Source organism: Camelina sativa, chromosome 12 (assembly GCF_030686135.1).
Source record: "Camelina sativa cultivar CO46 ecotype springtype chromosome 12, ASM3068613v1".
Taxonomy (NCBI): Eukaryota; Viridiplantae; Streptophyta; class Magnoliopsida; order Brassicales; family Brassicaceae; genus Camelina; species Camelina sativa.
In genome coordinates, this window is record NC_141891.1 from 4,387,489 (window position 1) to 4,401,611 (window position 14,123).

The 14,123-nt window shown below is 33.4% G+C and overlaps 2 protein-coding genes and 1 long non-coding RNA gene across 3 annotated transcripts; all 3 read right to left on the reverse strand.

The window, feature by feature from the left end:
• Nucleotides 1–93: 93 nt before the first annotated feature.
• ACDO1 (Protein kinase superfamily protein) lies at nt 94–4,264 on the reverse strand. The gene is made up of 14 exons (XM_010449261.3): nt 3,653–4,264; nt 3,268–3,474; nt 3,099–3,188; nt 2,851–2,997; nt 2,549–2,713; nt 2,302–2,442; nt 2,017–2,196; nt 1,723–1,918; nt 1,502–1,629; nt 1,291–1,362; nt 1,085–1,197; nt 860–983; nt 696–765; nt 94–428 (listed from the first exon to the last, which is right to left on the reverse strand). Exons 1-14 carry the CDS (start codon nt 4,004–4,006, stop codon nt 364–366), a joined length of 2,052 nt encoding a protein of 683 aa, XP_010447563.1. The 5' UTR covers nt 4,007–4,264; the 3' UTR covers nt 94–363.
• A 2,534-nt stretch (nt 4,265–6,798) lies between these two features.
• FLP1 (flowering-promoting factor-like protein) lies at nt 6,799–7,524 on the reverse strand. The gene has a single exon (XM_010449262.3). It carries the CDS (start codon nt 7,418–7,420, stop codon nt 7,046–7,048), a length of 375 nt encoding a protein of 124 aa, XP_010447564.1. The 5' UTR covers nt 7,421–7,524; the 3' UTR covers nt 6,799–7,045.
• A 5,657-nt stretch (nt 7,525–13,181) lies between these two features.
• On the reverse strand, nt 13,182–14,018 carry LOC104730154 (uncharacterized). The gene is made up of 3 exons (XR_015573837.1): nt 13,893–14,018; nt 13,737–13,820; nt 13,182–13,589 (listed from the first exon to the last, which is right to left on the reverse strand). It is a non-coding gene; the product is annotated as an uncharacterized LOC104730154 (long non-coding RNA).
• Nucleotides 14,019–14,123: the final 105 nt, after the last annotated feature.

Consider the following 14,123-nt stretch of genomic DNA (forward strand, 5'->3'; position numbering starts at 1 on the left):
AACCGGATAATGACATTGGATTGCATATTGTATAACATGGTATGCGATGCACATAGCACATAACAGTGTTGTGTGAGAACACTACAGCTTTGATTTGATGACGTCCATAAAATCTTTAGATATCACATTACATTAGACAACGTCAAAGCCTAAAGAGAGGACAGTGTGAAGTGAAGTTTCTGTGTGCTTTTTATATATAATTACATTTACATGTATGTATTGTGGTGTATTAAGTTACTTAATCACATGTATCCCACCGAAGATTAATCCCTATTAATCTACGTTTTCTCCCTGGCTATATTACCTCTTTCCTCTTTAACAGATCCCACAACAAAAAATGTAATTGAGAAGCCTATCATCATATCATCTGTCGGATAAAACCGAGTTGCTCCATGACAGCACGAAATCTCGAAATACATTTGGTAAATCTGCATTTAAAACAAAAAGGTACGAGATTCTCAGAATCATACAAAACTACTTGGAAGTAAGATTCCCATGTCTATCAAGAACGTCGACGGTCAAGTGATATGAGAGGTTGAAAATCTCAAGAGAAAAACAAATGCTTTCATGATGTCTTGTTAAGTTAACAATGCATATCTGAGATTGTCTTGTCTTATCTCTCCAATCCATACGACATTATTGGTGCAAAAAACCTTCATTATTTGGATGATAGATGAAAGGAGAAAAAAATTTACCTCGCACAACTTCCATGGCGAGTGTGGGAATATGCACTTCGTCTTCAACCAATCTGTATACGTCCGCAAGCTGCAAGAACCAAAGTAATTTTACTGCTTTAGATTGTCAATGGAGATGATAAATGCTACAGATATATAACTCTGCTGATGTTTGATGTATGAACCTCTTCTACGTGAAGCTTCGAGTCCTCTGTGAGTGCAAGAATAAGTTTCCTGCGGATGCCTTCATCAAGGAGGAAAAGACGAGCTCCGTCCTTAATGGTATCTGTCAAGTCAAGCTTACTTTCCCTGTAAGTTTTATGAGTAAACTATGGATTTAGAATTCAAGCTTCACAGGGTTAACAAGTGAGAATTTAGGAGCAACGCTTATATAAAACTCGGTTACTTACATACGCTCTACTCGTAGATTAGGATTGCTACTCATTTTGGCGACGTTTTCCTTTGCCAGTGATAAAAGGTTTTCCAGCCTTTTCCATTGGAAAACACCATCTTTGAATAGAACCTGACAGGTGGTAACAAGCGCTTTGATTTCAGCTGATGCGGATAACAATTCAACATATCATATATGAAACAAAATCAGAATTATCAATTTAACCTGTATCAAGCGTTCCCGAAGTGCAGGATTTGGATCCGTTAAAAGCCGTTTTGCTACATATGGATAAGCAACCTATATAACAGAAGTTAGCTTTTAGTATGGAAAGGGAACTATGAGTGAAAAAAATAGCTAGTATCTGCTCACTTCAGGATTTATATGTCAGCTCAATCAAATCTGAAAAGAAAAATCAAAAAAATAATCGTGGCTTCACCTCTAAAAATTTAAAATCAGGCTTCAGCGTGAAACAGATACCCTCCTGCGTAAGCAGAGAACGAATAACAAGAGAGAACCGCTCCGGGATACGGATAGGGAAGTCGTACACAAGCTTGTTGAATTGGCCTGCAACAAAAACGTGACACCGTTTCTTCAAATGTGAAAGGGGTGCTCAGTAAAGAAAACAAATTTGTTTGAGGAAAGCAATATATCAAGTACCTGTAACACTTCGAAAATTGAAATCTGCAAGTCCTTTCCCCGCAGAATTCTGCCAGATGGCTTCTAAAGCTGGAACGATAGGAGAAACATCTGTTTCCTTGGCCAAGAATCCGAGCCTAGTGAAATCATTTGCCATCTCCCCATAGTCCTCATTAACCGCATGAACAACAGCATCAATCAAAATTTGCTTGTTTTGCTGAGTAAAAAAAGTAAGGATTTTGTTTAGACTGTGAATGACAAAGTCGCTAGTTACTAAGGTTATTAGATACCTCGAAACCATTAAACTTAAATTACCTGACTCAGTACAGCAACATTACCAAAGTCCACATAAGCAATACGCCCATCCTGCATTGCAAAGATATTTCCAGGATGTGGATCTCCATGGAACAATCCAAATTCCAACAGCTGCCTTAGAGCAGCACTCACGCCAACAGTCAAGAATCCATTTAAATCGATACCCGCATCTTTGATGGCCTGAGTACAATTAGTAAAAGTCAGTACTCAGAGTATACTGTATTTTGACTTTTTAGAAAGGTATAAAGGAATATATATGGTTGGCCCCTATTTGAAAGTCATTACCTGTGGGTCAGTGCACCGAATACCATCGATCCATTCCATTACCAAAACCCGTGGACCACAAAGATTCTTGTATACTCGAGGAATTTTGACAGTGGGGTCATCTTTGAAGTTCTCCAGAAAGTCTTCAATGTTTCTGGCTTCCTGTAGGCAAGAACTTACGGTTAACCGGGATTATAGAAAGACTCATTTTTCAGATCATCAAAACAAAAGAAAAGCATAGAGTCAAATTGACAGTTATATGAGATACCAATGTATAGTCAAGCTCCTCCAAAAGCTTTTCTCCAAATTCATCAACTATTAGCTCTGCGTTGCAACCCAGTTTCTGTATACTGAAGCCATTTAAGAATGAGGCGAGGGTTCGAAAAAGAAAGAGATCCCGGTAAATTATGGGCTCTATTTGAGGTCGCTGCACCTGTATATATAATAACATAGATGTCAAACCCAAACTTTAAAACAGTTTTCAGTTTGATAAGCCTGTATGACATATCACAACTTTCAAAGAAGATAAACTCTACAGCCAAAGAGATTTTTTCAATTAAAAAAAAAAACCTTGATTGCAACATCCTCTCCAGTGGCACGTAGAGTAGCTCGATAAACTTGGCCCAAGCTTGCAGCCGCTATTGTTTGTGAAGAAATTTGGCTAAATAGGGCCTCAAGAGGTTGGCCTAACTCTTCCTCGATGATATTGAAAGCAACCTACAAAGTCCTTCAGCACTTAGCTTCACCACACGATGGCACATGATAACAAGAGAAATACCTGGCTCTACAAATCCCTCAAAAAAAGATAAGATTTTTACCTCGTTAGGGAATGGAGGAACATCATCTTGGAGTATGCAGAGCTCGTTCATGTAGTCTTCACGGATGATATCAGGCCTATTCGCCAAAACCTACCCCCATGTAAAGATATGTAAGTCGAAATCCCCGATAAAGCAATAAAAGTCCTCACAATAACATAGATCAACATACCTGACCAGCTTTAATAAACGAAGGCCCCAAGTTGCACAACAGGTTCCTAAGCTGACGAGCACGGAAGGGGACAACTTCCTCATCCCTTCCAACCATAAAATCATACATTAAAGTAGACCAATACAACCCAAGAGTCCAAACAATCTCCACACCCCTTGAAGCAAGAGAGACCACTGATCCTCTTGATTCCAGAACTTTACTCCTCACCTGATCACAACAACACCATTCAAGAATCCTTATAAGGACAGTACCAATCAAATCCAAGACGATAAACAAGTCTAAGCAGCTCAAATTAAGTGAATTCAACAAAATTGCAAAAGAGATAAAACAAATGAAATTGGCTGAAACTATTTGCGCAAAATCGAACTAGAAGCAATAATCATACAGTCTCCGGAGAATACTTTCGGAAGGGAACGCAAACGCCTCTCTCGATATCAAGCTGCTCAAGCGCGGAACTCGATTTCCCAACCCTATCCACCCCGCTCATTGCCGTTGTCATTATCGAAGCGTCCGTAGAATTCCGGCCGCCAACACCAGTCGACGCCGCCGCTCTAACGGTAAAATTAGAAGTCCGTACAGCCGAGAACGTCCTGCTCCGCCGCAACTCCACGGCGTCGATAGAAACTAGACTACGCGATAGAGCATCTCTCCGATCAAGAACCGCGCGATTTTTTCTCCGACGACGCTGGTTTAAGGAGAAATTAGGGTTTATCAAACTATTGCAGTGAATTGACTCCATGGATCAGCAGCGATGTACGGAGGGAGGATGATGATGATCGAAAGAAGAAGTGGATATGTTTCCGTTGGACAAAAACTAAAATAATTTATAATTACCAAAAATATAATAAATCGACTGCCACAACATATGTAATCTCTAGCAAAACGACCCCAAAACTTGTTTCTTGTATGTGGCCAAGAAAGGTGCAACGTTTTAGCAAATAAGAATACATATTCGTATGGTATAAAACGAATGATTAAAACCATGGAAGACTACTACAAGTTGACAAAGAAATTTACCAAATATTTCCATCATATTTCAAATATACTTATCGGTTTAAATTAAAGAAAATATTTTGTAAATTAAGAAATAGAATACGATTATACACGAACATGAAGTCATCATAATACCATCCAACCACGACTACAAAGTGTGGCGCCATTTGTCTTAGGTATCTCTTGTCATTAATTAGTCCTCAAGAAGGTCAATGATAACTTTGCAAGACTTCTTTGCTTTCACTGGACTTGTAAACAAAGCATATCAGTTCAAATATCAGGAATCGTGTGTCTGATCATCATTCAATAATATTCAGATATTGTTTTTATGTTTTCATTGTTTCCCTCTATGTGTCTATCATTCATGGCCCCAAATTTAAGCTTTTTTTTTTTGTTACTTGTAAACGGAAAAATAACTTCCGTTTGTGTTTGGTATTTGCGTTTGTCAAACTACAAAACAAATACAGTAGTGTACAAAATACAAAAAAAAAAAAAAAAAAAAAAAACATCTACATTAATATTCATAAATGCAACTTTTAGAATTTAGGCCGAGCTGGGCATTACAATTAATATGTGCAAAATTTAAGCTCCGTCGTCTTGTTGATTATGAAGCTGAATTAATATATAGTTGAGAGAGCTCAACACACCTACTTTTACAAAATTGTCGCTCAAAACACAAGCTATCCTTGCTGGGCTTTAAAGGAGAGCAGGGATGGTGGCCACTCGATTCACCACCATATCACTTCATGCATGGTACTTTGGTAAGCCATGATCCACCACCATATATAATTATATATCATGAAGTCATTTCCTACTTTTAATATTAAATAGTGTAGAAATTGTCTAGTACTTGCATCTATGATCATAAGAATTAAGTTTAATTTCTTGCTATAAATCAGCATATATATATATATATATATATATATATATATATATATCTTTGTACAGTTTGCTTTGTTCCATTGTTCAGCTTCGGTCTTTGATTGTATTAGATTCACTATGATGCCTTCTTGATTCAGACGTTCCAAACAAAATCTTTACGTGCCTGGCTCGGGAAAATGATTCGTCATCCAAATCAGATAAGATACCTTATCACAAAACATTAATTAGTACTGTCTTGTGTAAAGAAAATGCTATGTACTGTCTGGACTGGACTGGACTGGACTGGACGAGTCGACCATTTCCTTATTTTCGGCGACACGATCAATGTATGTTATTAATACTCCAACGAAATATGCATTCAGGAAATTTGTATGTATGGCAACAAGTGATATAAAACACGAAATAAATGATGATTATCATGACTCATCATGAGCAAATAAAGAAAACCCAAAAAAATTTCATTATTTATTTTCTATTGACATCAAGCTATCCAGAATCTTGGGCCCATACTGTCAGGAAAAAAAAATGAAAATCAAAATCAAACAAACTGTAGTAATAAATTTCTAATAATGAAAGAGGTCCCGAATATAAAAAGACTCTATGCGACTGTGAGAAGAAGGAAAAAAAAAAAAAAAGATATGTGCGAATTTATTTGGGAGAAAGAAAGAAAAGGAAGTTAATATGTTCGATCGACATGGAAAAAGAAGTGACAAAGTGGGGGTAATATGGGCAATGGGGAATCGACACGTGTGCCCACATTCCGTTGTTAAAAAAGTTTTAAGGTGTCACGTGCGCCCATCATATAATTCTGCGATGAAGTGGGCAAGTAAGCAATGGGGAGTAAACACGTGGAAAAGTTGGGTAGAAAAGTTGGGAAGGTCACGTGTGCCCATCATTTTATTTTATCCGTTTTAAGTCTTTTTCTCTTCCAAAACCTTTGGGGGCCCTTCTCTCTAATTGGATAAACACCTTTTGACTTTCCTTCTTTAGATTTCTTTGGTCGTACTTTTTGGAAATTTATCATTCTGTATAACCAGATACTACTGTATATTTTGTATATCAATTTTAATTAATTTTGTGTATTCGAATCGAATTGATTTGCAAAATTTTGCTGACTGTAGTTGAACAATGGCCTATATACATCGGTTGTGATCAAACAAAAAGAATTCACTTTATTCCTTATATTTTAAACAACAATTATGAATAGAGTAAAACTAGCGATTGTAAATGATTTCAGGAAATATAACTTTGATCGGTAAGTTTTTCTGTAAAATGTAATCAATTTTGACTTGTTTTTTACGGACCTACAAAACATATTTCAACAATATACCAAAATATATGGCTTGTATTCATGGAAAAGGGTCTAATCCCTTATATAAAAAAAATACTTTTAAACAAATTGAAAACGGCTAATTAAACTATGCTCTGTACATGTATATATCAGTTTCTTTTTGAAATATCAAATTTAGTAACTTATCAGGTATTTACATATCTGAATGCTAATCATGGACCAAATCAAACATGTCGTATCATATAATTAACATTCAGTTTTGATTTATTCTTTTTATCAAAGAAAACTTTGATATATTCTTTACCATTCCATATATCTGAGTTATGAGCACTTGACAATATGATACATGTTCATACAAATCACACTTTAAAATATAATACATGTTCTTTCAAGTAACAAAATGATAGTACAAGTTATTAAATTGGCTCTAGTTTGAACCCACCCCAAATCGACCAACAGGACAAAATACATTAAATGCATAGAAATCAAAATAAACCAAAAAAAAAAAAAAAGCAAATTACGCAAGGACCTGCATAATATATACATGGTAGATATATCAGCGTGGATTGTTGGAAAATCAAATTGAACCAGTTCTTTTTTGATGATGGACAACTACATGTCTCGGACATGGAAGACGTTAGGGTTCTTGACGACGATATCATACATATGAATAGAGTTAAACTTGGAGAAGTCGCGAGGGAGAGATATGAGATCGATCGACGTTCTCTTGTGGAACTGGAGCAGGTGATCGGTGTTGTCTCCATCGTAGTACCTCTCCCACCCAAGATTCTTCAAGATCTTCTCTAGTGATCCGTACGAAGAGACAACCTCGCTGGTCGGAAGATGGACGAGAATCTTCCTCCTCATTCTCTGCTGCTGGCTACCGCCGGAAGACGAAGATTCCGACGAATCTCCGGTGGATTGGTTGTAAGGATTCTCCACCAGCCTCATCACTCCGTTCTTATTGAACACCCACACACCAGACATTGTTGATGTTGTTATATATTATGATTTAAGAGATCTTGCTAGGGTTTTTTGTTTTTTGTTTTTGTGGGTGTGATTTTTATCTTCAAAAATGAGTTTGTTAGTTTTGGTGAGGAGAAGCAAACTGTGTAGATGGCGCTATATATATATATGTCAGTAAAGGGGTGTATAGATACTGACAATTATATTATTATGTAATATATTTATATATAATAAATGTAAAATTCCCGAATTCTCGAAAAGGAAGAATCTTATCTATCAACAAATTATTTATCATTTTTGGACGCAAGAGAATAATAACTCAAATTCCATAAAACCAAAGTTATTATTCTGATTCGATAGTATATAGACGTGCGTAGTTATATATATTATTTGAACTATAAAACACTATTTGATCGTCATATTTGCGACGTAAGAAATCCGTATCTTTACTAAGGAAATTAACTGAAAGAATGTTAAACTTATTCCTGTATGCAAGAAGATAGAAAAAAATATAGTATGGGACAATTATTTTAGTTTGAGTCTACCACATGCTAGCTAGGGATGAAGGATTAGTTTTCATTCTGGAAACCTTCTTCTTAATTATATTTGTGTGTGGTTAATTTAGTTATTTCCTTTAAGTAACAGAATATAAATTTGGTAAGATTCCACAAAAATTAGTTAATTCTTATTGTAAAATTAATTAATATGTATGGAATTCAAATACGGCAAGACTTCTTCTAGTTTGCATGAGCTCAACCTGACGTAGCATCGCTTAGTTAACTCCAACCTTTTTTATATAAAGGGTTTAGTTACCCATCTTATTATTACACTTAATGGTCATGACACTTACAATACTTTTATAATTTCTAAGATGATAGAAGAAAAAGATGGAAATATGAACATATATCAAACGATTAATTGAAAAAATGTCGGTGTCTTTGGAATGCATGATCGGATAATTACAAGTGTCATCATATGTTAGTTTCAGAGTTTTCGATATCAGTAAATGCCACAAAATCGTTGTTATTATGAGTTAACAAAATGAAAAACCTAAAAATATTTAATATTATATATAAATATATATGTAAAATAATTGCTATATATATTATATATGAGAGTTATATATAATGAAATCGTTGTTATTATTTTATATATAGATATATATGTAAAATAATTGGTATATATAATATATATGAGAGTTAAAAAAAATTAAATAATTCATTTTAATTAAATAACATTTGTGTGGCCTTAACTACATTTGAGATATGTGTATATCAACCTGGATACACCAGAAAATTCAGAACAGTGTATGTTTTTTTCTAAAGCATAAAACATTTTTGAAATAAATTTGATTCAGTTATACTTTTAAGTTTTGACAAATATAAAAAGCTGCCTTTAATATTGTTAATTTTTTAGTGAGATAAAATATAAGTTTTGATTATTCTTCTTTTTATATATGTTTGTTCCAGCAGAAAAGCCAAAGGCGTTATGGTCACGTGGTGTCACGTGACTATTAATACTTACTGGTCCTCCTTACCTCTCTTTTTGTCGGAGGCAATTAATTAGGGCCTATTTAGTTTTTTTTTTTACCTTTGCTTCTGCCTAATTGATATTTATATTTTTAATTATTATTAAACATCAAAACCTATGAATATCTCGGGTTAAAATATGGTAATTTTATATTATTTTAATGGTAGGTTAGTTTATAGAATAATTTTTTTCAATACCACATTTTGACGAAAGATATGATACTCATTGCATTAGAGAGATATGCAATCAAACCAGTAAAGTTTGGATGCTTTTTTTTTGTAACTGCAAAACTCACGGACTGAGAAAAGCGATTAATTTCAATTTCAGCCGGAAATCCTCGGTTACAGTTTTCGAAATAATTTACTACTATCTCCTATATGTTGAATGTCATTTTCCCTATTCAATTATTTCCTCTTTTTTTTTTATAGATCCTTTGGTTCTCTCGTTTACATATGCAATGTGATAATGACTAGTTTCAACATCATCAGATTCTGCTTCTATCAATAATTTTGTGATAATGCAATATTCTATAAAATATAGTATAAATTTGTGGAAAGATATATATATGGACAAAAAGTGGCATACAAAGCACAAATGAATGTGAAAAGAGAGACATGATGAGGAAATAAGGGAAGTGGGAGCGAAGGCCCTCGTGGGAGATGATGCCAAGCCACACTCACTCACTCCTCATTCTCTTCAACGTAACAATCAACACACACAAACCCAAGGTATTAGACTTTTAGTCTTTTTGTTCCTCTTTTTACTTACCGTTTTAGGTCCATCATAAGCTGACATCTCTATATATATATATATATACAGTAATTTAATTTATACTACATGCTTTGCTCGTGCATTTTATAGTTATTATATAGATATATACTTTGATTACTTGAAGATAAATGAATTTAAGAGATTATATGAAGAGTTCTTGTTGTATTAATATAGGGTTTGAAAGTTGTTATGGCAAAAATATTTCGTTAATCCAACAATTAATTACTTTGCGACCGATTTTAACGATTTTAACTTATTGTACTGGATAAAGAGTATTTGTGCTATATTAAGAAGAAATAGTGATAAAAAAATGTCAGCAATCATTGGTTATAGCTCAAATCCATATTGGTTTTCTTTTTTGTAGTACTATATGTCACAATTCCAAAGAAGGTCACATCATATCATAACCTAAACCAGAAAGAGCCAGTGTTTTTCTGCCGGTATGGATAGATGTCAAACCCCATATCCATGCCCCATTCCACAAAAAAACTCTCGTTCATGGTCGTTACAAATATGGCACCCACACAACCATACTGATATTAATTGTTCTCATGCATCTTATGTCAGCACCATTTGCTCGTGTCAACATCCACAAAACCAACATAGAAGTAGTTATATATTATTTCTAGAGGCTTCCGAGATACACTTTTCAAAGATTATTCCATTCATGTGTTCACGTTAGCTAACCCAACTTGATTCAACCATAAAGTTTCCATCACAACTGTTTTTATATGTATGTGCTGATATCTCTAGACGTCAGGAATCTCTTAATCTTTCGAGTTAACTAATTCTAACTTTTTGCAATCCAGTGGCTCCTGTGCGTGTTGCTCAACTTTTTATTGAAAAATTTGTTGATTGATTTTGTTTACGAGTTACGACGACCACATATTTCTTTTCTTTTTTATCCACTCTGAACATATATCAGTTAGATTAATCTGTGAGTAGTCTATCTTAGAGTTGTTCTTGATCAAATTAAACATGTTTGTACCCAAGCTTTTTCAAGAAACCTTCATATTAAGAATAATTATATAAGGTTCGTAAAATAGATTGTTAAATATATCCATTCTTCATGTTGGACCAAAAAAAAAATATATATATATATCCATTCTTCATATATAGTTTCTACCTTTACTTTTTACTTTTCTTATCTTAGCTTTCCCTCGGATATTTTTCGATCCAGCTGTTGAGCGATCTAATGCATATGAGGCTAAGAAGCTTCAATTTTCAGTTTAGAAAGATTTTTTTTTTCTTTCTAAATAATACATATATATATATATATATAATTATATATATGTATAAGGATATAAAGGTTTAGTGGTATCCTTAATTTCGAAAGATATGCTCGAGTAGCCAATGAAGGATTGATTGGTGCCAGGTCACCTTATCTTTCTACAACGTAGAATAATTCTGTCAAGAAGATGACTGATGACACATCCCGTTCTAATTTTAGATCACTAACATAACTAGTATTGGTATTTTTATTAGGCTATGCAACGAATTTGATTCGAAACTAGTGAATCACCATATATCAGGATCTAATTTCCTATCTATTCAAAAATTATAAATTATATTTTAGTATTTCATGCTCTTTTATATAATTAACAACCATAATTAGTGTAAGCATGAAGCCATTCTTTTTTGTTCAATCTTGTATTAAATCCTAAAGTTAGAGGACATCATTTTCATCAGTTTGTTTTTAAAAATGTATACTATATGTTAAGTGAAGTCTATAATATACCGACTTAATTGTTTAGAACGGGTAACTAAGGCCATCATTAGCGGCCGTTGCTCAAACCGTTACTCTAAATTGTTTTATTAAAAATTAATAAAATAATATAAGAAGGAGAGAGAAACACAAAAAACCGTTTTCAAAATCCTTCTGGTAGAAACGATTCTCAATTTAATTCTACACATATCACTTTTCTATTAGATTACACAATAAATATTAATTTTTTTTTTTTTGAGAAATGGAGAAGGAAACTGCCGCTAAGACCATCATTACTGGCAGATTTTCTTACCACTATTCTTATTAAAAATAATAAAAAGAAGAGAGAGAAGAGAATAACAAAAATAAACGTTTCTTGGCAGAGTAACTTGAGAAACGATACTCTCAACAAACAAGACATGTATCATTTGTTCAGTAGAACAGATTTAAAAAATAAATAAATAATAATAATTTGTAAAAAAAATAATTTATTTTTAGTTTTTAGGAACAATTCAGCGGTTACTCGAGTAAATATGCTCTAATGATGCTCCAAGAGCGTCCATCCAACATCTCAAGTTCAAATATATAATGCGTTTTTGAATTTTATAATTCACATGCAGATACATTGTTGTTGTATTGATGATAACTCTAAAATTAAATATATATAATGCTCTACAAAAAAAACAAGTGTGGCAACGTCATTTTATTCAGACTATAATTAATAAAAATGAGCAAACTTCTTAATTAGTGAAATGAATACAAGTATTTTGTGGTTCAAGGTGCAAAAAAGTATTATTAAACATCTCAATTATGAGGTGCTGTATTCTTAGGTTAACAAAAAGAATATGAACTCCCAAGTTGCCAAATCGAATAATTGGTATTTGGTACAAAGCTGAAACTTTTATATATTCGTGTCTTTCTGCACTATATATTATACTAGTAATGGACCCGCGCTACGCGCGGTAGTTAGATTAAATTGTGTTACCAGTTTTGTTGTATATATTATTATGTTGGTCTAGTTATTTCATTTTTTTCTTCTCTTGCTACTGTTTCATCATGCTTCCTTATGTTTTCTTTTCTTGCCATATTTTTAATTTAAAAAGGTCTTGCAGAAAGGATTGTTTTGTTTGTTCTTTATATTAATAGAATTAAGTTCATTTACTTTGGTTTTCAAGGAGTTTTTTAAAAATAGTAATTTCTAATTATGATTTAGTAGTTTATGTTGTTGTTTTCCTTTTGTTGTTAGCTGTGATTACATAATTATTAATTGTCATTTTCTTGTTCAATTGTTTATTAATATTGTCATATGTATTTTGTAAACTGTTGGGCAGTATTAGGATTTTTATTATGTGTTTCATTCTCGTAATAGTTTTTTGGTCATCTTAAGGTAAGTGTGAATTGCCTGGCAACTTTGTTTATACTAAAATGTTTTGTGTTTTACCCGCTTCTTACTATCTTATCAGTTGTTTTTGGTTCTCGAGTTGTAACTAAATTTCAACAGGCTGATATTTTTTTTTTAATTCAATGTAAGTTGTGTTTTTTAGGTTTCTTATTTTGTCTTTATCATTAGTATTTCCTAATCTCTTTAGTTGAGTAAAGGTTTGTTCATCTATCTCTTTTAATATTTGGCGTCTTTATCTTTGAGATCGATTGTGAGAAGTTTGTTCAGTATAAGACTTGTAGACTCTTTAATGAGAGGTATGTTTATGTGTAGGCCTTATATTTCGGGCGTTGCTACACTTTTTCTCCATTTATTTGTCATATTCTAATAAGATATTTCTTTTTAAGAAAATGAGATCCGAAAATATTAAAAGTTGACGTAGTTTAAACATACTTGTGGATAGTTAACAAAGTTTAGAAAATAACAAAGACAATAGATTCTAACAGTACAATCTTCAAGTAGCGTTTCCAGATCGTGAGGATCCTTCTACTTTTGGGCATTTGTTTTGGATGTCTTGGATTATTCTCATGTACATTGGGTCAATGTCTTCTTCGTCTACCTCGATGCGTATTAAGTAGTCTAGGTGAGCGAGGGATTTTCTGTACTCTAGCCTTGTTATCTCCTTGACATCATCATCCGCGCGACTTCCCTCACCTTGGTCACTTATTTCTTTGATTTTTGGTTTCACGTTCTTTGCTGGGAGCCCACATATGATTCCTTTTGCTTCCATTGAAATCCTTTTTCTATTAAAAAAAATTATTAATTAGTTTAGTCTAGGTTTTTCTTTCTATCAACAATCAATAAATGAAATTAACTAAGGGCAAAAGATCGAGAATAGTAGATCGTTTTATTTGTAAATTATAAGAGTAGATCGATTACAATGAACTTGCCTAATGGGTTAAAGAAAGAGCAACCTGGCTCGTCAGATTCCTATTGATGAAAGAAGGAAACTATAAGATTTGTTGATCCTAAACCTGTTAAGGAAAAGAAAAGGTGAAGGTAACTGATGTAATCGTCTGTTTAGGAAGACTCAAGAAACGTAATACCTTTTAAATTTGCAGCAGAGATAGGGAAAAATGGTAGAAAATGTTTTGGATCTGGGGGAGTTGCGGCGGAAGGTTTAAAACCAGAAAGAAAATAACAGAATGAATTGTCTTGGAGTTGTTTTAAAATAAGAGAAGTAGGGTTAGGTTATTGTTCATTTATGTCCGTTAGATTGCATATAATCGACGGTAGATATGTATAATTCGGTGATTCACACTAGGCCTGGGCATTCG